The sequence below is a fragment of the Heterodontus francisci genome, chromosome 6 (assembly GCF_036365525.1).
Source record: "Heterodontus francisci isolate sHetFra1 chromosome 6, sHetFra1.hap1, whole genome shotgun sequence".
NCBI classification, from domain to species: domain Eukaryota; kingdom Metazoa; phylum Chordata; class Chondrichthyes; order Heterodontiformes; family Heterodontidae; genus Heterodontus; species Heterodontus francisci.
Window position 1 is genome coordinate 64,967,726 of NC_090376.1, and position 25,189 is coordinate 64,992,914.

At 41.0% G+C, this 25,189-nt stretch overlaps 1 protein-coding gene across 2 annotated transcripts in view; it reads right to left on the reverse strand.

Annotated features, from left to right (window-relative positions):
• The window catches only part of mrps9 (mitochondrial ribosomal protein S9), a 121,491-nt gene that overhangs the window by 4,716 nt on the left and 91,586 nt on the right, over positions 1 to 25,189 (reverse strand). For both annotated transcript variants that reach the window (XM_068033823.1, XM_068033822.1), the window contains exons 7-8: positions 14,466 to 14,541; positions 9,023 to 9,191 (exon numbers count right to left, since the gene is read on the reverse strand). In XM_068033823.1, the coding sequence (XP_067889924.1) occupies positions 9,023 to 9,191; positions 14,466 to 14,541 (245 nt within the window). The remainder of the gene's footprint in view (positions 1 to 9,022; positions 9,192 to 14,465; positions 14,542 to 25,189) is intronic.

Consider the following 25,189-nt stretch of genomic DNA (forward strand, 5'->3'; position numbering starts at 1 on the left):
CCAGGCAATTAGTGCAGGAGTCCCCAGTCCCCTCTTTAATTGGTACTCAGTTCTGAACACTTGTGAGGGTGATGGTTCATAAGAACATAAGATATAGAAGCAGGAGTAAACCATATGGCCCCTTGAGCCTGCTCTGCCATTCATATGATCACGGTTGATCCTCGGCCTCAATTCCTCTTCCCTGCCTGCTCCCCATATCCTTTGGTTCCTTGAGACACCAAAAATCCGTCTATCTGAGTCTTATTCAACAATGGAGGATCCACAAGTCTCTAGGGTACAGAATTCCAAAGATTTACAACACTTCGAATGAAGAAATTTCTCATCTCAGTCCCCTTATTGGCCCCTTATTCTGAGACCGTGCTCCCAGTGTTCTAGATTCCCCAGCCACAGGAAACTCTCAGTGTCGACCCGGTCATGCCCCTTCAGAATTTTGTATGTTTCAATGGGATTGCCTTTTATTCTTCTAAACTCAAGAGCATAGGCTCAACTTACTCAGGCCGTCATAGAACAACCCTCTCGTCCCAGGAACAAATCTAGTAAACCTTCGCTGTACCACCTCGATTATCGAGACCAAAACTGTGCATAGTACTCCAGGTGTGGTCACACCAAAGCACCATACAATTATAACAAGACTTCCTTATTCTTGTACTGTAAACCCCTGCAATAAAGGCCAACATGTGATTTGCCTTCCTAATTGCTTGCTATATCTACATGCTAACTTTCGCTATTCCTTGTACGAGTATGCCCAAGTCCCTCTGAACATCAACAAGTTTCATACCTTTTAAAAAATATTTTGCTTTTCTGTTCTTATCACCAATGTGAATAACCTCATACTTTCGCACATTATATTCCATCTGCCATCTTGTTGCCAACTCACTTAATCTGTCTATATCTCTTTGCAGCCTCTTTGTGTCCTCCTCACAGCTTATATTCCCACTTTGTATTGTCAGCAAACCTAGATCCATTACTCTCATTTTCACCATCTAAGTCATTAATATAGATTGTGAATAGCAGAGGCCCCAGTACTGATCCTTGATACACTCCGCTAGACACAGCCTGCCAAGAGGGCGGCACAGTGGCGCAGTGGTTAGCACTGCAGCCTCACAGCTCCAGGGACCCGGGTTCGATTCTGGGTACTGCCTGTGTGGAGTTTGCAAGTTCTCCCTGTGTCTGCGTGGGTTTTCTCCGGGTGCTCCGGTTTCCTCCCACAAGCCAAAAGACTTGCAGGTTGATAGGTAAATTGGCCATTATAAATTGTCACTAGTATAGGTAGGTGGTAGGGAAATATAGGGACAGGTGGGGATGTTTGGTAGGGATATGGGATTAGTGTAGGATTAGTATAAATGGGTGGTTGATAGTCGGCACAGACTCGGTGGGCCGAAGGGCCTGTTTCAGTGCTGTATCTCTAATCTAAAAAAAAATTGAAAACGCCCCATTTATCCCTACTCTCTGCTTCCCATCTATTAACCAATCCTTTATCCACGCTAATATATTACCCCTACTCCATGAGCCCTTATCTTGTGTATTAACCGTCTGTGTGGCAACTTATGAAATGCCTTTTGGAAATCCAAATACACTACATCTACTGGTTCCTCTTTATCTACCCTTCCAGTTACAAAAAACTAATAAATTTGTCAAACACTATTTCCCTTTTGTAAAACCATGCTGACTTTGTCTGATCATACCATGATTTTTTAAGTGCATTGTTAAGACTTCCTTAATAATAGATTTCAGCATTTTTATTTACAGGCTAACTGGCCTGTCGCTCTCCGTTTTCTCTCTGTCTCCTTTCTTGAATAGCGGAGTTACAATTGCTAACTTTCAATCTGCTGGGACCTTTTTAAAATCTAGGAATTTTGGAAAACCATAACCAGCGCATCCACCATCTCTGCAGCTATCTCTTTTAGAACCTTAGGATGTAGGCCATTAAGTCCTGGGGATTTGTCCGAGATTAATCCGTCAAGTTTCTCCAATACTTTTTCCCTGCTGATAGCAATTACTTTAAGTTCCTCACTCTTATTGGCTCCTTGGTTACCCTCTATTTCTGGTATGTAATTTGCATCTTCTACTGCAAAGACAGACACAAAATATTTGTTTTACGTCTCTGCCATTTCCTCATTCCCCATTATAATTTTTCCTGTCTCTGCCTCTAAGGAATCAACATTTATTTCAGCTACTCTCTTCCTTTTATACTTATAAAAGCTCTTACAACTGTTTTTATACAAAGTGACTCCTGACAACACAGAGCATGTATCGAGCGATCGCAGACGTCATCAGTGCATGCGAACATTTGCTAGCTTGTGAGTATGAATGCGCGCATGACGTCACCACACAATGACGTCCTCACCCCTCAATAGCTGTCTCCATTCACCTGTACCCTGCTCCCTCCCACCACCCCTGCTTCACCTCGCTCACTGCCTGCCATGCCGCTGCTTTCCTTCAGCCACTTGCTCCCACTGGCCGCTTCTCTCCCCCCCACCCACTCGCTCCTGCCCCACTGGCCGCTCTCTCTCCTCAGCTGCTCGCCTCAGGCCTCCCCACTTCCCCCCTCTCAGCCACTTGCTCCCGCCCTTTCTTCTCCCCACCCACCCCTATCACCACCAGCTGCTTCTCCCCTCGGCCGCTGCTTCCCCCCCTGAACTGCTCACTCCAGACCTCGCCACTCCCCTTGGCTGATCGTTACCTGCTCCTGGCTTCCCCCTCCCCCACCACACTCTCCAGCCACTCGCTCCACACTTCTATCCCCCTCCAGCCACTCGCTCCAGGCTGCGCTGTTTCCCTCCTCTCGGCCACTCGCTCCTACTTTGCCCCGTCACCCCTCGCGGCCTGCCTTGATTCTTTGGGATGTGGGGAGTGAGTGGTCAGAGAGCCGGCTGGGGGTAGCGGGGAGCGAGCAGCTGGAGGTGGGGTGAATGGCGAGGCTGGAGCGAGTGGCTAAGGGAAGGCAGCGGGGAGCGAGCGGCGAGAAGACAGGTGCAGGAGGGTGCAGCAAAGAGAAGCGCAATGGCAGGAGGGAGCGGGGGACTGTTGGAGGTAGGATGGAGGCGGCGATGGCAACCATTGAGGGAATTTTCAGGTTGAATTTGTTTTTTTGTGATAAATTGAGCAGCACCGCTTTATTACTGGCAGCTGCCTGAGACGTCGCAGTGTTGTTTCAGTGGAAGAGGCTGCGTATGTGCATGTGCTAGTACTGCACCACCTTGTGGTTGCTTGTCAACAAACGCAGCCATTTTTACATTCCTGACTAATTTACTCACATATTCTATTTGTTCCCTTTTTATCAATCTCTTGGTGGCCCTTTGCTGGTGTCTAAAACACTTGGGGACGTGGTGGCGCAGTGGTAATGTCACTGGACTAGTAATCCAGAGCCCAGGCTAATGCTCTGGGGTCACAAGTTCGAATCTCACCATGGCACATGGTGAAATTTGAATTCAATTAATAAATCTGGAATTAAAAAGCTAGTCTAATGGTGACCATGAAATCACTGTCGATTGTTGTAAAAACCCATCTAGTTCACTAATGCCCTTTAGGGAAGGAAATCTGCCATCCTTACCTGGTCTGGCCTACATGTGACTCCAGACACACAGCAATGTGGTTGACTCTTAAGTGCCCTCTGAAATGGCCTAGCAAGCCACTCAGTTCAAGGGCAATGGATGGGCAATAAATGCTGGCCTACCCTGCGACACCCACATCCCTCAAAATGAATTTAAAAAACTCCCAGTCCTTAAGCTTTGCCACATTATAAGTCTCTTCTTTTAATCTATTACTATCCTTAAATTTCTTTTTGGTGAGTTTTTGTTTTAAATGGAATATATTTTTGTTGAACATTTTCAATTGTTTCTTTAAAAGTTTCCCACTGCTTATTTACCACCATACCTTTTAGTCTATTTACCAATCAACCTTGACCCTACCCCTCATACCTGTGTAACTGGCTTTGCTTAAGTTTAAGATTTCCTCTGGGGAGTAAGGCCAGAGCCAAATCCACAGCTCTATAGGTGCCTCAGCTATGTGGGAGGGAGGGCGGGCGAGATGGAGGTGGATGGTTGGGAATGCAGTAGTGACAGGGGATTCAATAGTTAGGGGTACAGAAGGCAATTGTATGGCTGCTAATGTGAATCCAGGAAGGTATGTTGCCGCCCTAGTGCCAAGATCCTGAATGTCACTGAGCGTTGGCAAAACATTAAGTGAGGAGGTTAAACAGCCAGGAGGTCCACATCGGTACCAATGATTGAGTAAAAAAAGAATGGATAAGGTCCCACACGCAAATTTTTGGGATCTAAGAAAAAGATTAATAAGCAGGACCTCAAAAAGTAGTAATCTCCAGATTGCTTCTAGTGCCAGGCACTACTGAGTACAGAAATAGGAGGACAGAGCAGATGAATGCATGGCTGAAGAGATGGTGCAGAAAACAACACTTTAGATTCCTGGGGCATTGGGACCAGTTCTGGAGGAGGTGGGACTTGTACAGGCCAGATGAGTTGCAACTCAACAGAGCTGGGACCAATGCCCTCCCGAGATGGTTTGCTAGTTCTGTGGAGGGGAGGGTTTAAACTAATTTGCAGAGGGATGGGCACTAGGATGTAGCATTAAAAAGGAGAAACAAGGTGAACAATGGATTGGGGAGCCAGATAGCAATAGAGCAAGAAATAGTATAGCGTTAGGTGGGATCAGACTAAAAGAATACAAGAAGGTTTAAGATAGGTTTTCAGTGCATGTGTGTAAACACACGAAGTGTGCTAAATAAGGCTGGTGAGCTGCAGCTGCAAATAGCCAAATGGGAATATGATGGTGTGGCAACAAAGGAGACCTGGTTCCAAAAAGGGTAGGATTGGGTACTAAATATTCCTGAATACAATATGATTAGAGTTAAGAAACAACAGAGGTGCCATTACACTATTGGGTACACTCTACAGGCCACAAACTAGTGGGAAAGATTTAGAGGAGCAAATTTGCAGTGAAATTACAGAGTAGTGATAATGGGGGACTTCAATTATTCTAATATAGAATAGGATAGTAATAGTGTATAAAGGCAGAAAGCAGCAAGAATTTCAAAAGTGGTTCAGTCGGCCTTTCTTGATCAATATATTTCTGGCCCAACGAAGGAAGAGGCAACGCTGAATCTGGTGATAAGAAATGAGGTGGGTCAAGTGCAGCAAGTGTTAGTGGAGGAACCTTTAGGGAACAGTGATCATAGCCACATAAGGTTTAGATTAGCTTCAGAAAAGGACAAAGTAGCACTCTAGAGTACAAATACTTAATTGGAGGAGGGCCAATTTTAGTAAGTTGAGAACAGATCTGGCTTGGGTAAATTCGAATCAAAGATTTGGCAATTGTAATCGAGCAATGGCAGCCTTTAAAGAGGAGATGGTTCATGTATAGTTGAGGTACATTCTCACAAGGGGAAAAAGTAGGACACACAAAATCACAGCTCCCTGGATGAGGGAAGAGATATAGAGTAAGACGAAGCAGAAAGAGGGGGCATGTGACAGATGTCAGGTTGCTAATACAAGTGAAAAGCAGGCTAAATATAGAAAGTTCAGAGGGGAAGTGAAAAAGTAAATAAGGGGCAGAGAAAGTATGAGAAGCGACTGACAGCTAACATTAAAGGGAATCCTTTACAGGTATACAATAAAATGTGTCGTAAGAGAAAGGGTGAGATCAATTAGAGACCAAAAAGAAGACTTATGCATGGAGACAGTGAACACAGCTAAGGCCCTGAATGAGTAATCTGCAATTGATAAAGAGGTGGTACGGGAAAGCCTGGCTATACTTAAGGCAGATAAGACACCAGGGTCCGATGGGATGCATCTGAGGATGCTGAGGAAATTGTGCAGGTAATAGCCATAATCTTCCAACCCTCCTTAGATATGGGAGTGGTGCCAGAGGACTGGAGATCACAAATGTTACACCCTTGTTTAAAAAAGGGTGTAATGTTAAACTCAGCAGCAACAGGCAAGTCAGTTTAACCTGGGTGGCGGGGAAATCTGGGACAAAATTAACAGTCACTTGGCATGTGTAGAGTGATTAAGGAAAGTTAGCATTCATTTGTTAAAGGCAAATCATGTTCAACCAGCCTGATTGAGTTTCTTAATGAGGTAAAAGAGAGGGCTGATGAGGGTAATGCAGTTGATGTGGTCTTTATGGACTTCCAAAAGGCCTTTGATAAAGTGCCACAGAACAGGCTTGTCAGCAAAGCTGAAGACCATGGAATAAAAGGGGCAGTGGCAGCATGGATCTGAAATTGGCTAAGTGACAAGAAACAGAGAGCAGTGGTGAATCGTTGTGTCTCAGGCTGAAGGAAGGTATACAGGTTGTTCCCCAGGGGGTTTGTACTAGACCACTATTTCTTGTGATGTATATTAGTAACTTGGACTTGAGTGTCTTGGGCACAATTTCAAAATTTGCAGGTGAAACAAAACTTAGAAGTGTAGTGAACAGTGAGGAGGATGGTGATGGACTTCAAGAGGATACAGACTGGTGGAATGGGTGGACATATCGCAGATGAAATTTAACGCAGAGAAGTACAAAGTGATACATTTTGGTGGAAAGAATGAGCAGAGGCAATACAAAATAATGGATGCAATTTTAAAGGGGATGCAGGAACAGAGACACCAGTGTGTATATGTGCACAAGTCATTGAAGGTGGCAGGCCAGGTTGAGAAAGTAATTAAAACATAAGGGATCCAGGCCTTTATAAATAGAGACATAAGGTACTAAAGCAAGGAAGTTATGATGAACCTCTTTAAAGCACTGGTTTGGTCACACTGGAGTAGTGTGTCCAATTCTGGGCACTGTTCTTTAGGAAGCATGGGAAGGCCTTAGAGAGGGTGCAGAAGAGATTTACTAGAACGGTTCCAGGGATGACGGACTTCAGTTAGGTGGATTAGAGAAACTGGGGTTCTTCTCCCTACAGCAGAGACATTTGAGAGATTTGATAGAGGCATTCAAAATCATGAGGGGTCGAGACAAAGTAGATAGGGAGAAACTGTTCCTATTGGTGAACGGGTCAAGAACCAGAGGAGACAGTTTTAAGGCGATTGGCAAAAGCAGCAAATGTGACATGAGGTAAAACTTTTTTTTTAAACAAATGGAGTGCTTATGATCTAGATGCACTGGCTGGAAGAATGGAAGCAGATTTAATCAAGGATTTTAAAAGGGAATTAGATAGGTATATGAAGGGAAATAAAACTGAAGGCTTATGGGGAAAGGCAGGCGAGTGGGACTAGCTGGACTGCTCTTGCAGGGATCCAGTATGAGCTCAACAGGCCGAATGGTCTCCTTCCATGCTGTAAACCATTCTAAGATTCTATTCTATCTGACGACATGTTATGGCACTGCAGGTTCGTTCTTAATATACATACATCCAGTGTCTCGACGATCAAATTATTCTCAAAAGAGAAAAAGGATATTTCTGACCCAGAAATTCCCAGAGGTCAGTGGAAGGTATTTTCCAATATTAAGTCTTCTGGTCTTAAATAATTACAGATCAGACATGATCTAATTGAATGATGGAAAAGGTTCGAGCAGCTGAATGGCCGACTCCTGTTCTCATGTTACTCCCTATGTTCCTATGAACTAGAGTCGCTAAAGTAATTGTCTATGAATTACTTTTTGAAATGTAGTCATTGTTCTGCAGGTAAACACGGCAGCCAATTTGTAGACAGGAAGGTCTGACAAACAGCAAGAAAGATAAATAACCGGTTAATCTGTTTTTGGTGGTGTCATTTGAGGAACAAAAAAATTGCCATAAACTGGGAGAACTCCCTGCTCCTCTTCAATTAAGGCAGTGGATAGGGCTCCAGTTTAACGTCTCATCCAAAAGAAGTCTGGAAAAACTAAGTAACAAATACTTAATGCTGTCTGTGGCCCTGACTGTGCCAATACTGAACATAATGCCAGTGCAACGAGGTGCCCTGGGCCAAGCTTTATGCAGTTGCTGGAATTAGAAGCAACAGCCATACATTTAGGAGCTACAGCACTTTTCAAAATTACGTTATGCAAAACACAGAATTGTACAAATCTGCCATCTAAATTTTCTACAGGTGTAAGAGTTTTTGGATCTCTAGTGTTTCAAGTTCACTTTTGTGGCTCTCCTCAGATGCTTATCCTTGGTTTTGTAAAATAAAAGGCACTTCCATGAGGATTGACAGCTTATGTGTGTCTGTTTCTGTGGTTATAACTGTTCTATAATGCATACCAAGTTCAGTATTCTTTGTGCTGCAAGGATAAAATCTGCTGTGAAGTTTAGATTATACATGTTGGACACATCAGCAGTCATACTTATGCTGATCTGCATGCCTTCTAGTAATGCAGCTGTGACCCGAAACCAATAAATGCAGTTATCATTTATTCAGTTTTCATCGGATTGCAAAGTTGTGAGATTTCAAGCAGTCTGGTTTAATTTACATTACTGAGGAGTCCAGAATCTGTGAACCATATGTAGAACTGGAATATATAACATGACAAACTCTATATACAAGATGAGGTATGTCATATAAACAGCTGGAAGTGAGCCAAACTCCTTTCTCACACAATCTTTCTTCCATTAGTTGCCGTCTGTTAACTTAACTTCACTAAAATTCACATCCTTAAAGTATGTAATATTATAAGTAACACGCACATTTCGCTGAAGAACACGATGCATAGTTCTACTGAGATGTTTTTTGGCGAGATGCCAGTAACTGAGATTTTAGCATTTACAGTTACATAATTCTACATTTTTGTTAAAATAATTAAAACTCCAAAATATCACAAAAAGGATCTGAAGAACAAAGAATTTGCAATCTATTTCCTCCAAAGCTAGCTTTCTCAATGGCCAACAGATCGGAGCTTGAACATGTGAACTGTGTACAAAAATGAAGCAAAACGATGGTGGATCTAACTATACAAGAGTAATGGCAGATCAATGAGATTCAGAAAGGGCAGAGCACCACACTAGTAAAAAGGAACCTGAATCTGAACATATACTTTGCTAAATTGACAGAAATGAATGTTGTGACTCTACGGTAGGTTTTTCTTTTACCTTCCCCTTTACTGAAAGCTATTCCATTCTCATCAAACTGTAAAGGTTCAATTATCTGTTTCTTGGACTGATCTTCCATCTTTCTGCGAAATTTCAACACATATTCTTCCTTAATGCTGCAGTATGGTAAGGTCAGCATACGCTCCAGTAACTGAAGAAAGTGCACGTACTGTTTGAAGCATAAAAGGAAAGACTAATGTTACTTAATAGTGGTCAGCTATTTATTAAACAGGACAATCGACAATTAAACATTAACTTCTGCACAGCCCTACACTTAATATGTCATACATTAGCCCCAGCAGTTCCAAAACTGGGACTGGCTTGTGAATAGATCGGAGTTGGGTTGGGAGAATAGTTTGAACAATTTGCATTAATATTCAGTAGAACCAGTTTTCTAGCAAGACAATAATGAAGTACTTACTAAGAAAGCTTTGATTACTCACCATGACTGGAATAGAAGCTGTATACCAGTTGAAAACCATTTCCTTCCACAGAGAATTGAGACTCTCAAATCACAGCTGATAGATAGAAATTATGTGGATGCGGACAGAGACTGGCGGTTTGGCACCGGCTATTATGTATCTACAATGCATCTGGGAGGGATGTCAGCACATCCTTGGACTTTAACAATTATAAGGATATTAATTAAGTTAGAATTCTCTCTGGATTGAGCACAACATTTAAAATGTTTACAAATCATTGTGCTAAAGTTACTGCCTTAAAAAGGTTTTCCTTACATGAAGCAAAAAAACTCTTAACAATGAAGCCTTCTGTTGTTATACATGTTCCGCGACCTAGTGGAAAGGATAGTTCAGCCCGCAGACAAATCCAGGGATATCATACCTAGGTGAACCCACTGGAGGCATACTTTGCCAGAAAAGTACACGTCCTTCTATTCTTATGTCACTATCAAGTGATTGTTATATAAGTTATATATTTCTTAAACTAAAAGTTACAAACTTAAAAATAACCAGAAGCCAAAAAGATAATTCACATACTTCAGACAGTTCTTTGTAACAAATAAAATTCAAGCTCTAACATTCAATCATTAATCTGTAATTAAAATATTGGCTATTTTACATGGTAATAAATTCTGTAACTACAGTTATGCAATAGAAACAAGGAGCATGGACACATGAAAGCATATAATCAACTGCACAGCAGCAAACATTTAATTATTAAAAAGAAACAGTCCCTCCAGACCAACAAGCTACAAGCAATGCCTTGAATGGCTGGAGAAGTGACAGCAAAGGAAGAGAAAAAGACTGTGCTTAATTCTTCATTAGCCTCCTTGTTAGGCAAGTGTAAAAATGGAATTAACCTAATTACAGGCCAAAGGTCTGTTTATGTAGCATTTTTCAGCTGTTTGATTAACCAGTGCGCACACATCTTATACCAAGCAAGATCTATCTGTAAACATTCCATTCAAGAATTAACACGTTAAACACTTCCATACTACATTAAAGACATTATGTAAATGCAAGTTGTTATTTTATAATAGACGGTCTTCAGATTTTACATTTAGTTTGTCCCAGAATAAAAATTGAATGGTGTCAGAACCTAGATGAGTTTTTACACTATTAAAATTTAGTTGGATTTATAAAACCCAACTGTTGAGGTTAGAGCTTTGATTCGGCAGAAAGAAAATGCAACATTTTCTGAATAACCTTGAATTCAAATGAACTATGATTTTATTTAAATTTGCTTAATACATGCTCAAATTAGTTAGGATGAATCAAATTGCACATAATTCAATTAAAATAGATGAAAACAGGAATTCAACCAAATGTACATTCGTCTAATGAATGCTCTATTTATACTCGAGTTTCAATTTTATTTTAAGTGATATTGTGTTTGGCATTCTCTAAATGAGGATCCAGTGAACATATCACAAAGCTTTTTAGTTTGAGATGAGTCAATAATTACTTTAATATAACTTGATGTACACGTGTTTGCGTACGCACGAGTATGGACATACTTCAAGTTTGGGGTTCTTCTCCTTAACCATTTAAAAAAATATTGTCCACCTATGCCAAGAAATTAAATAAAGGAATCGCCAAGAAGTCTGTAGTTTTGGCATCAACTCTGTACTCTTTCACTGCTTACTCAGGCGGAACCAGATTGCACACAGCCTCATGTTCTCTCCGACCTGGACCCAAGTTTCAACCTCCCTAATTTATTATCTATGCTTCTGTTACCTTCAGCCCCGACTTCTCTAATGCCCTCCTTGCTGGCCTCCTGAGTTCCACCCTACACAAATTCCAACAAACAAAATTCTGCTACCCACATCCTTTCCTGTTATCCCATAATCCTCATACATTTTGCCATATGCCTTTCAACATATTGAATTTTAAACTACAGAACTCAAGTACAAATACTTTCATCAACCCCCTCCTCTCCCAACTTGCTGCAGACTTATGTCTTGTCCCATTACCCCCTTGACTCTGATTCCAGCTTCCTATATATTCCACCTCCCTCCATTTTACATTGGGCGTCAGAGATTTTAGGCATCTCAGCCCTAGGCTTTGGAACTTGTTCCTAAAATCCCTCCACTTTATCATTTCAATTTTTTAAAAACAAGTAGTGAAACAAATGGCTCTCTCCTTTGCCAACTCTACTGCTCGTCATCAGTTTTGGTTTCTCTCTGTGAAACTCCTTCAGTTTCTTTCTATGTTAAAGGTGCATACAAAAGCAATTGCTGTAAATATACAGTGCATGCAGCCTACAGTACACCAGGTACTCCTAGCTAGTGTCATGGAACTTTTTCCCTCTGTTTAAAACAGTGTACCTTTAAGGCAGAGAGAGAAGTTTTAGATTTCTGAGAACAGTGTGTCACAGCTGCACCTGTTCCCTAGGCCACAGCAGGAGAGAGGGGTCACATGGTGTATTGTAACTTCTGACTGTGTAAAAACCAGCTTCAACCGGTTTGAACTAGAGAGACACCAGCAAAGCATGCTTGCCTTGAAGGAAGAGAATTCTCTCAGCAGAAATTCTACAATGAGCTACAGGCTATGTTAGTTGCCCAATGAGATTTAAAAAAGCCCTCTGAAGAGAAGATTTGTATTGCTGGAGGTAGCAAAATTCCTTTTCTTTACTTCCAATCTAAGAAGTCTTTGCTTCAAGACTGACTCTCTCTTGACTGATTGTGTTTTCTGGAATTTGCAGTAAAGTTTAGACTGAAAAACTACCAATTTTAAAATTCAAATATAGACTTGTTGTTATATTCTGCATTGAAAGAACTGTGTGACGCCTGCTGCAACTGAAGTGCTTTGAATGCCTATCAAGTAAAGATTGTTCATTGAATTTGCGTGGAGACTTCGAGTGGCATCTGATTGTTCTAATCTGGACACCTCATCAACCAGGAACGTAACTCACAAAGACTTACAACCCAGTTATTTATTTATTCTTAAGAAACAGCTAATTTTTAAAAATACTATTTTTAAAACTGGTTAGCTGTTAGTTTTTGAATGTATGCGTGTGAATGGGGGAAGTTCGAATAAATAACTTTTAAGGTCTTTGGACATAAATTTATTTTAATAGTATTTAAGATTTAGTTTATTAATAAATAGTTTGTTGTTGTCTAAAGGTACCTGGTTTGGTCTGTTTTATTCTGGGGGTTACTATGAGATATGGATCAGTCCAAGTTGAATGGGAATCAATTTGCAGTCCTAATTCTTATTCTGCCGTTTTTCCATAATACTAGTTCAGGTCCAGCTAAGGCTTTCTGACCACTGCGCCCCTTATCCCCCCTCATTAAACCTCTCCTTATTTTCCCTCTCCCCCACCATAAAGAGAGCATCTATTGCTGAGTTACCATACCTTGGGCCACAGTAACCATCCACTACCTTACCAGAATGCAATTTTTTAATGCAATAACCTGAAGAGCTAGGCTATTCAACTATGCATGCCATCACATCTGAATTCACCAAACATCCACTCGAAAGCATCTTCCAGCAAGGACACCAACAGTGAATAGGAGCAAAGTCCTGAGGGCAATTTTGGCACCCAAAGAGCTCCTGGATGACAGCAGCTAACTCAGTACCGATCTGTTCCTGTTCTGTGGAGCTCATTGTCACATTGTGTCACATATTTAACCACTAGGGCATCAAAACAGCAGTTAAGACTGCCATGAACACCATGATTAGCATGAAGGACCTGATAGGAATGCTGACCCTTGGTCAACGCAGCAAGGGCCTACTAAGACTTCAGCAGCAAGTCAGCAGACATATGGATCTTCCAACTATAAGGCCAGATATGGCAGGTGGAAATTAGAAAACAGAAATTTATTGTTACAGGTAAAGAAAATTAAACATATCTTAGCAAAATTAAATGTTTGTATGGTATGAGAAGGAAGAGTAATTTCAATACCAAAGTATATGGCTGCCCTTCAAACAAAAACAGAAAAAGGATCAAATTTTGAGACCTTCCTTTATAGCAGTTTCCATACTGAATCTAGGTCACCTTTTAATAGTATCACAATTACACTAGACACCTATAAAAATGAATAGAAATTTAAATAATCCAAATGGGCATCGCATATTGTACAGTCAATCAATTGTTGTAAATTGTTCACTATGGCACTTTAGACATCAAATATTATGTCGGAAAATTAATAGCAGTGATCATTAACAACTGTCATTTCCACACATTACCTGAGAGTATTAATGCTCTCTGTAACCACATCTTGTAAAAGTACATATTATCTTAACACTATATTTTTTATGACAGAAGTTAAGCAAAACTGTGCTTCCTGTTCTCTTGTGAAAGACAATTATGGACGGGCTCAATGGGGACATTAAATAAAAACTCAATTCCTGTCTTCAATTTAGAATTTGAAGCTTTGAATATTTTTAGTTTTTAGCCAGAGGCAAAAATGCTGTTTCAGGGTCTGATTCCAACAAGAGTTCAAGTTAATCGTCTAGTAAAGCTCAATGCAACCTACTAGCAAAGTGGCTTTATTCAACATTACAGAAACCCACCATGTCACAAAGTTCTATTGCTTTTAAATTCAGCATTTGTAAAAAGAATTAAACTTTATGAATTAGATTATGGAAGGCATGCAAGTTCTTAAATGCTTCAAGTGAACATTTGAGATCCTTTGGACTGTTTGATCAGCTGATCGTAATTAATAGAATCAGAAAGCTCAACAACATGAACATAAATTCTGTAAACGTAATCTCAGCCTAAATGAAAAGATGGGCAGGATTCTTCCCAGGTTGTCAAAAGTTCCATTCTATTCATTTTCTGTAAACTCTTCTCTCCAAATTCATACTGGTTGCTCAAGTCAGCATCCAGTTGGACTTTTGTGATATTAAAATCACAAATTCTCAATTTGAGTAACATCCAATAAGAACATCCAGTGATTTTTTTGCAATTCAGCTTCATACTTACAAAGGCCAAATTTTTTAAAGTAATATATAGCCTATAAAACACTATTACTCACATCATGGTCAGAAATTTGTTCAACCAGCATCTCTTCCAGTTCTTCCTTTATTAACCATCTACTTCCAACTAAATTTCTATTGGAAAGAAAGAAAATTCAGTGATTCTACCTGCTTCAGTGAAATCTAAAACTTGACCTAAAAACCATCTTGCTCATGTTTGCAATTACATTTCACTATGTGAAAACATTGATGTTAATGGGTTTGCAATCTGTACATGTGATCACAATTTAAGACCTTAAAAGGGAAGGAATTTTACCAATTCCATTGTTAGATTAAAAAAGTAGCTTATTTTACTCATTGAGGAAGCAAAGCGCTATTTGGATAAACTGTGACAAGGAAACTGTGATAATTTTTAAAAATCAATTGGTTTAGAAAGTAGTTGCATGTCTCAGAGAGGGGTAGGGAGGAAGTTACAATAAAAATTGCAGCAACTAGATAGTGAGATCATTAGCATTTTAAATTTAAAGATATTATCAGTGTGAATGAAATAGATCAGCAAGATATTTGAATAGTAAATGCACAAATTTAACAAAAAAATGTAATTTGAAATGATACACAAGGTTGAGTTTGATCTACTGTGACAGACGTACAAGTGATGTTGCTGCTGCAGTCGCTGACTTACAGCCAGTCAGCATTTTTTGGAACGTCTTGTGTGTTAGTTGGAACTTCTTGCCAGGCGCTCTCTCACTCAGTTTATCCTTCATTCAATTCCTCCAATATTCCTCCTACCCTTCAATGGCCCCCTCTCAATGTGTCAGCATTAGATAATTCTGCTGCTTTCTAGTGCCGTTCTTAGTGACAAAGATTTGGGAAATTTCACAGCTTCCCTTGTCCTTTGAAGCCAGTCTACTCTCATGCGGAAAAAAAAATCCTGTTCCCAAGTGGAGTCTAGGATATCCCCATATGCTAACAGTGTTCTTGGGATGCCTTGATGGAACAATTAAATGAAATAATAATAATAAAAAGCAGTGATTAATACATCATACTCCAAAACAAAAATAGCACCCTAAACAAGCAGCTTACTCTCAACTCTTGGAATTCATCAGCAGCAAGCTTTGAGGGGGTGGAGGGGAAGGAGGTGGGCGGGGGAGTGAATACATCATGATTACTTGACAGTTTGGAAATTGCACCATGTTAGCTGATTGCCATCTACTCTGCATTCAAAAGTTAGGGTCCAGTAGACAAAATATTGCCATACTCTTCAAAATATTCCACTTCAATGCTGAATAATACATATTAATCATGCATTTAGGCTAAGTTAATGAGGAAGGAAGAAAATAGAAAACAAAAATTTGTCATCTATTTATCAACTGGGTGATTTCTTAGAGGTACACCAAAGAAATTGGTTGAAAAAATGCAACTTTTCTCAATGTGCCCATCTGTGTAATGTTGACTAAAATAAACTTCCATAAGGTAAATATATACTGAAATACATAATTACCATGTGGATTGCAAAGCAAAATATTGTCAGCAATGATTTCTGCTTGTTCAGTGGAATTCATGAGTTTTAGAATCTATTCTTGCTCATTAGTGAAACTACTGCCAGCTAATCTACAAATGTGGCATGTTGAGCAACACTGGGTCCACTTGATTTCCTTTAAGTCACGTCTGAAGACACCATTTGGCATCACTCTTACTGCAGTCCCCATTCCCAGGAAAACACCAGATGGCATTGTTGTGCAGAACAGGATCAACGCTGCAGCAAATTAAATTACAACGTCAGTGTCAATGATTCATTGCTGGGCACAGCAGGCAATACAATTGCCAGGGTGAGATGAACAACAACATAACCTTAATGTTCAAGGGAGGAAGGATACTTTGATGCATGGACAGTTTCCAACAAGCCCATCTTTGACAGATAACTAAAGATTAAAGAAACAAAAATGACATATTATACTTGGTGACAATCTAATAAAGCATTATGTTACAAGGCATCAAATTAGTTTATGGATGTAGAAATGTGCAAATGGGTATTTTCAAGCTACCCGTGATTCTGCTGAGAAGTAGCAACTTTTTGTTTCTGTAGGAAACCAATAGTTAAGTGATTGAAATTAGAAATTAGTGTTCCAAGACAGAATTTGCTAACACGTGGTTGGGTAATTTCTCACAAGACGAAAGGAAGAGTATCTGAACCAGCACTCATTTATCAAAATTGGTAAAAAGCCAAGGAAATGTTTGAAAGCTGCTGTGGTGACAAATCGCTGTTTAGGGACAAAAACCGATGCATAGGTAAGTCCCAACACACCCACTTACAAAAGGAGCCTGTTGAAAAGCAATTTATCTCATCTGGGGCAAACAAATTTATTGGGGTGATAATTTAGTGTTCATGAAGACGTAACCAAAACAAATCACCTCTTTCCATGAAGCAAACAAGACATGATGATGGAAGTGGAAAGGCAAAGCTGTGCACTTGAGGGCCAGAATTTCACAATATTGCACACTCCAGTTCTTGTATAAACTATGTGACTCAAAAGCAAGAACTGGTATGTCACACTAAAGAGGTAAGAAAACTAGTAAACAGATACTTTCACTGTCATGAAATAATTCAAGAATTGCCATATGACCAACCACATGGTATGAACTCGAGTGGCAGCCATGGGCAAAACATTAAACATGTCAGCTATTGGTATTCCTTGTGATAATCATATCTGATAATCATAAAGTGCAAAAGAACTGAGAGAGGATTTATGCATGGATTACAAAAATGGAACCAGCTAAGGGACTTTCCTTGCTGGCACCAGAAAAGGAAGTTGGGAAAGCAACAAACCTTCTCAAATATAGAACTACTCCAGAATTGCTTTTGTCTTACTCTTCTCCAAAATAAAACTAGTTATTTTAATTCAGGCTGATAAAAATTCAAGGAAGATTACACAAATTAGAGGGATAATTTGACCTGATACATTTAATGGCTGTAACCTATGCTAATAACAATGCCAGAAAAGCTTAAATTTCACTAGCACCATTACTCTTATGTTTCTAATAATGTCCTAGCCAACTTTACACCATGAAAGGACACAGACACACAAAACAGTAGATGTGTCGGTTCTTAAGGAACACGTCAGTTGTGGCTCAACTGATGGCACTCTCGCCTTGGAGTCAAAAGGTTGTGGGTTCAAGTCCCACTCCAAGATTTAAGTGCAACAATGTGGGCTGACACTTCAGTGCAGTATTGAGTGCTGCTCTGTCAGAGGTGCCGTCTTTTGGATCAAATGTTAAACTGAGGCTCCGTCTGCCCTCTCAGGTGGATGTAAAAGTACCCACGCCACTACTCTGAAGAACAGCAGGTGAGTTATCCCCAGTGTCCTGGCCAAACTTTATCCCTCAACCAACATCACAAAAATAGATTATCTAGTCATTATTACATTGCTTATTGTGGGTGTTTACTGTGCGCAAATTGGCTGCCGTGTTTCCTACAGTACACAGTGACTACACTTCAAAAAAATACCTCGGAATGTCCAGTAGTCATGAAAGACAATATATAAATATGAGTTTTTCATCTCATTTTTGATCTCACCAAAGCCTTTGACCTACTCAGCAGACGTGGTCTCTTCAGAATACTAGAAAAGATTGGATGCCCACCAAAGCTACTAAGTATCATCACCTCATTCCATGACAATATGAAAGGCACAATTCAGCATAGCGGCACCTCATCAGACCCCTTTCCAATCCTGAGTGGTGTGAAACAGGGCTGTGTTCTCGCACCTACACTGCTTGGGATCTTCTTCTCCATGCTGCTCTCACATGCGTTCAAGTCTTAAGAAGGAATTTTCCTCCACACAAGATCAGGTGGCAGGTTGTTCAACCTTGCCTGTCGAAAAGCGAAGTCCAAAGTACGGAAAGTCCTCATCAGGGAACTCCTCTTTGCTGATGATGCTGCATTAACATCTCACACTGAAGAGCATCTGCCGAGACTCATCGACAGGTTTGCGGCTGCCTGCAATGAATTTGGCCTAACCATCAGCCTCAAGAAAACGAACATCATGGGACAGGACGTCAGAAATGCCTCATCCATCAATATCGGCGACCACACTCTTAAGGTGGCTCAAGAGTTCACCTACCTAGGCTCAACTATCACCAGTAACCTGTCTCTCGATGCAGAATTAAAGAAGGGCATGGGAAAGGCTTCCTCTGCTATGTCCAGACTGGCCAAGAGAGTGTGGGAAAATGGCGCACTGACACAGAACACAAAAGTCCAAGTGTATCAAGCCTGTGTCCTCAGTACCTTGCTCTACGGCAGCGAGGCCTGGACAACGTATGTCAGCCAAGAGCGACGTCTCAATTCATTCCATCTTCGCTGCCTCCGGGGAATCCTTGGCATCAGGTGGCAGGACCGTATCTCCAACACAGAAGTCCTCGAGACAGCCAACATCCCCAGCATATACACCCTACTAAGCCAGCGGAGCTTGAGATGGCTTGGCCACGTGAGCCGCATGGAAGATGGCAGGATCCCCAAGGACACATTGTACAGCGAGCTCGTCACCGGTACCAGACCCGCCGGCCGTCCATGGCTCCGCTTTAAAGACGTCTGCAAACGAGACATGAAGTCCTGTGACATTGGTCACAAGTCTTGGGATTCAGTTGCCAGCGATCGCCAGAGCTGGCGGGCAACCATAAAGGCGGGGCTAAAGCGTGGCGATTCGAAGAGTCTTAGCAGTTGCCAGGAAAAAAGACAGAAGCGCAAGGAGAGAGCCAACTGTGTAACAGCCCCGACAACCAATTTTATCTGCAGCGCCTGTGGAAGAGTCTGTCACTCTAGAATTGGCCTTTATAGCCACTCCAGACGCTGCTTCGCAAACCACTGACCACCTCCAGGCGCTTACCCATTGTCTCTCGAGACAAGGAGGCCAAAGAAGAAATATGGGTTTTTTTTTTTAACCTCTTGTTACAATAGAGCCAAATATCTGCTGTTCCCCCAGATTTCAAAGAAAAGTTTACTTTTTTTATTGCCCATAATATAAACTAAATGGCACATTGCCTGTCACTCCAGAATTGGCCTTTATAGCCACTCCAGGCGCTGCTTCACAAACCACTGACCACCTCCAGGCGCGTATCCATTGTCTCTCGAGATAAGGAGGCCCAAAAGAATATAAACTAAATGGCACATTTTAACCAGCACTAGGGTTTATTTCTGTAGGGCTATTTTTTTTTCAAAATATACTTTATTCATAAAAATCTGTAAAAAATACATTCCCAAGCAGTTTAAAACAGCATCAAGTCAAAAAATACAAACAGTGCAGAGGAGATCCGTTTGCTTCTTTACAATCATGAGTTGCCTCACAACCCTTCCATTTCACATTTGTCATGCCAATTACATTTTTACATTTTACAGCAAATGAAAATATTCCCGATACAGTTTGAGGGGTTTCCCATGGAATCAGCCCATCAGTTCAGCTTGGTGGGGGGACCTTACACTGTGGTCTTTCCCCATTGAGCCTTTGTTGCGGCTGCCCCAAGCTTCAGTGCGTCCCTCAGCATGTCGACCTGAACCTTGGAATGTGCCAGTCTACAACATTCGGTCGTGGACAACTCTTTGCGCTGGAAGACCAGCAAGCTTCGGGCAGACCAAAGGGTGTCTTTCACCGAATTGATAGTCCTCCAGCAGCAGTTGATGTTTGTCTCGGTGTGCGTCCCTGGGAACAGCCCGTAGAGCACAGACTCCTGTGTTACAGAGCTGCTTGGGATGAACCTCGACAAAAACCACTGCATCTCTTTCCACACCTGCTTTGCAAAGACACATTCCAGGAGGAGGTGGACAACCGTCTCTTCCCCACCACAGCCACCGCAGGGGCATTGTTGGAGGGGGCGAGACTTCGGGCGTGCAGGAAGGATCTGATGGAGAGGGCTCTTCTCATCACCAGCCAAGCTACATCTTGGTGCTTGTTTGAAAGTTCTGGTGATGAGGCATTCCGCCAAATGACTTTGGCGGTCTGCTCGAGGAACCATCCGACAGGATCCACCGTCTCCTTTTCCCGTAGGGCATTGAGGACATTCCGTGCAGACCACTGCCTGATGGATCGGTGGTCAAAGGTGTTTTCCCGCAGAAACTGCTCCACGAAGGATAGGTGGTACGACACGGTCCAACTGCATGGAGGGCTATAGTTCAAAGGTGGACAAATTACATTAAATTTGTATCAAACCTTGATTGGATCACACTTGGAGTACGGTTCTGGTCGCCATATTATGGTGAGGGTGCAAAACAATTTACAAGAACGATCCCAGAATTGAGAGGTTATAACTATCAGGGAAGCATGAACAGGCTGGATCTCGTTTTTTTCTTGAAAAGAGAAGGCTGAAGGATGACCTAATAGAGGTCATTAAAATTATGAAAAGTTTTGATACAGTGGACAGAGAGACCGTGTTTCCACTTGTAGGAAAGAGCAAAACTAGAGGCTATTAATATAAGATAGTCACCAAGAAATCCAATAAGGAATTCAGAAGAAACTTATTTACCCAGAGGGTAGTGAGAAATTGCTACCACAGTGAGTAGTTGAGGTGAATAGTATAGTTGCATTTAAGAGGAAGCTACATAAGCATATGAAGGAGAAAAAAATTGAGGGTTATGCTGATAGAGTTAGCTGAGGAAGGCTGGGAGAAGGCCAAAGTGGAGCATAAACAGCAGCACAGACTACATGTAATTCCAGGTAATTTTAAAGGGAGTGCAGGAACAGTCAGACCTGGGGGTGTATGTACACAAATCTCTGAACGTGGCAAGAAAAATTGAGAAGGCTGTTTTTTTTTCAAAAAAGCATATGGAATTTTGGCTTCATTAATAGACGCATACAGTATAAAAGCAAGGAAGTTATGTTAAACTTTGATAAAACACTAAGTACTGTGTTCAATTCTGGGCATCACAATTCAGGAAGGACATCAAGGCTTCGTGAAAGTGAAGAGATTTACTAAAATGGTACCAAGGATGAAGACGTCATTTATATGGAGAGACTGGAGAAGTTGGGGTTATTCTACTTAAAGCAGAGAAGGTTAAGAGAAGATTTGATGGGCTGGACTTTACCTAAGGCGAACGGGAATTCGCCACCGATGTAAATGTCCGTGGTGAACCCGCTTCTGCCTAGCCCAGAGATCCGTCTCATATTTTACGGGCCCCCAAGCTTTACTTGTCCCGAGGCTGGACTTCCACCCGCTTGAGGGAGGAAGTCCCTCCTCAGTGAGCTGCCGGCCAATCAGCGAGCTGGCAGCTCTTAGTCCCAACAGCGCCACTGCTGAGACTGCAGCCAAGCCAACAACATGGAGCCAGGAGTGAAGGTAAGTAGGGCATTCCTCACCAGGGGGATCGGTTGTGCCCTGGTGAGGCTAGGGTGGGGTGGTCGTTTGGGGGTAAGGGGGGCATCTGGGGCCACGGGAGGGCTGGGAGGTGGGGGCGGCCCTTAATCGGGCACCCAGTGCCCAACTGCCATGGCACCCCCCAGGCGTGTGGAAAGGCCGACAGCTATTGCTGAGTGGCCCTTCATGTCCCCAGCACGCCTGCTTGCCACAAATAAAATTCCCGTGGAGGTGGGCGAGGGCCCTTAAGTGGCCACTTTAGGGCCTTAATTAGCCTCGGGCAGGCCGTTCTGCACTCCCCTCACCACCCCCCCCCTTCCCCCCGGCCCGACCACCGTGAAGTTGGCAGTGGAGGTAGGTTGGTAATCTGTGGATCAGAGGTGATAGGATGATAAAGAAATTATGCAGTTTTGAAGAATTGGAATGCACGGTCTGGAAAGGTGATGGATGCAGATTCAACAATAATTTTCAAAAAGAAAATGGATAAATACTTGAAGGGAAAAGTTACAGGACTATGGGGAGTGGGACTACTTGGAGAACTCTAAAGAGCTTCCATAGGCATGATGGGCTGAATGGTCTCCTTTGTGCTATAACATTCTATGATTCTATAATTCAAGCATGCAGCACACACTACAAATAAATCAATGTTTATCAAAATGTTACTTTTATGAATAACCTAATATTTAATATGCACTGGATAGCAGACATTGCAGAATCAACACTGGCTGATTTTTTCAACTAATAAATTGTACACCACCATGTTTTTTGTATCTGATTCAGTCTTGGTTGACTAAGAGATTGAAAACTATATTATGTCGCATTTGTCATGTGAAAACAAATCCATCAAGTAAGGTCCCGTTCCATTGCAGTTGGTGCTATACCAACCATGAAAGAGAAAGTAACCATGAAGTGCTCTGTGTGGAAAAGGAAACAGTAAACCAATTTAAATAAACAATCAGGAAATGTGGTAATGTTCTTATCCATAAAAATTGAGAAACTGTACTTAGTGTTGCAAAGAAAATGAAAAACTACATTAAACTGCACAATATACCCAATAGTTCAATAATAGTGTGGCAATGGTTTGAATACTGCTCTTTTATTTCTGGGACAAGATTGTGCAAACTTGACTAAGCTGATAAGATGCAAGTGTCTTCTCTCTAGTGGCCACAAGGGTCCTCAAATAAATTAGTCTGTGAATCTCAGTTGGGCATAAAACTTCCTGTAATTTAGCATGTCACATTTTGGCATCTTTTGGCCATTTTTTGCCACAGGAAGGATTTGGTGGTGGGGGAGGGGGGTAGCAGGGAGCGGGGAAAGAAAAGAGTTACTTTAAATGTTGTATACGAAAGCAAGGAGTCTAAGACAGGAAGTAGTTAAAATACTAATGAACTAGCTTTGAAGTTGTTTCCTCATAGACTACAAATAACAAGCACTAATCCTGTGGACTTTGACATTAGATCTAGATGGCTGACCTTTCCTATCTGCCCATGAACAGTGAAAAATAAAACAAATACACACAAGATGCTGCAGAGCAGTAAGGCAGCAAAAGACAGAGCATTTTTTCCCCTTATTGGCCCTACATTTGTTTTGGGTTTTTTTGCCTCTCCCAGGAGACTATGTGGTTGTGCAGTGGCAGGGTATGGTGAAAAGAAGTGATAAATTATGATGGTTTGGCTATCATGGTGTGGGGTAGGCTTGATGGACCAGTTGTTTTTTCCCGTCCGTCAATTTCATATGTTAAGTTTGTGATAAAATTCATTTGCATAATCACAAATGTAAAATCTTCAATGAAGCAGAGCAAACAGGCAGCTTATCAGAATGTAATGTTTGTTTCTCCCCCAATAAAAGTACTCCTTGATGTATTCAAGAGTGGCAACCTGGTGGAGTTTTATTAATAGAGCTGAAAATGGGTTTATCAACAAAAACTAGCATTTTTAATAAGTGACCAGTTCTCCACCTATGAGTAAGCTGATTTAAAAACACTGAAAATAACTGTAAAAACTATTGAATCATTTACTAATTTCATTGGTGCACAGTCATGTTCCTAGTAAATGAAGTATTATCTGATATGAAAAAAACTTGTAAAACATCCTGCTAATGCCTAAGAAAATTAGAGCAATTTGGGAGCCTTCTCTAACCAGCGCAATCAGAGGAATCTCACAATGTTGACCAAAGCACATGGCCAATTTTGGGGGCAGCAATTGAATTGAATCTTATTGAATTGAATTGAAACTGGTGATCTGGTGCAAACTGCGCCAGTTTTATAAAGTGCTTCCCCCATCTCTGGTAGATCACCGGACACAAAACCTGCCACGAGCCAGTACAATCAGGCAGAGTTTCAAAAATATATATTTTTTAAAATTGCTTTAAAAATATTCCTTCACATATTTAAGAATGGTAACTTTGTAAAATTTGGTTAATGCAGCAGGAAATGGGTTTATCACAAAAAATAGGCATTTTGAATCAGTGTCAACCCATCACCTGTGAATAACCAGATTTTAAATTACTGATATTGCTTGGAAAAATATACAAAAATACTCTCTAGTTAGATTGGGGTAAAATAGTGAGTTCCTTAGTAAATTTTAAAAAATCAAAACCTTTCAAAACATATCTATTATCATTTTTATGGCCAAGGGTTCCAGCTCAATTATTGCAGTCTCCTCAAAGGCCTGCAAATAAGAGCAATTAGCAGCCTTAGCAGAAACTCCCAATGGTGATTAATTCACCCTGGGGGCATGATCAGTTTTCTGGGCAGGACCTGTTTCAAATGCAATATTTTTAAAACTAGTGCAAAAGGCTGTGGAAACTCAAAATGCACTGAACATCATTTGCTCTTAGAATTTGCGATCTTTTGCGGCAGTTACAACGGTCGAGGGCGCTGCACTGAAAAAAAAAGCACAATCGAGCAGAAACTCCAGGCCTCCTTCTCCACCTCAGTTGCTTATATTTCCTCCCTGTAGTGATAAAGGTAAAAACTAGGGATAGATATGTACCTTGTATTAAGTTTGACATCTATTTGTATTCATTAGCATTGGTATTATGTTCACATTGAAAATTTATTTTAAATTCACTATTAATTGGAAGAATCTGCATGAACAATTTTCTGGAATCATCAATTTATGGCATTGCAAGCTACATAAAAGATAATTTTTTGATCTTGCATATCCTTTCACAAGTTGTCTTACTACTCTACTGTATATACCCTTGTCCTTCAAGATTGTATTTTAGTTACACTGTAAACTGATAGCTTTCAATTCAAAAAGTAATGTTTGAAAGTTCCACTGTCTTCAAAGTAAAGATAGCTAACACTTTAAATTGCCTATTCAATAACTTTAACCAATGGTAAAGCATTATAAACAATAGTCTCAAACACACACAGGCAGGCAAAAGTATCAGATAATTAGGTTTAAATGATTCTGATAGACTGAAAATTAGACAGATACAT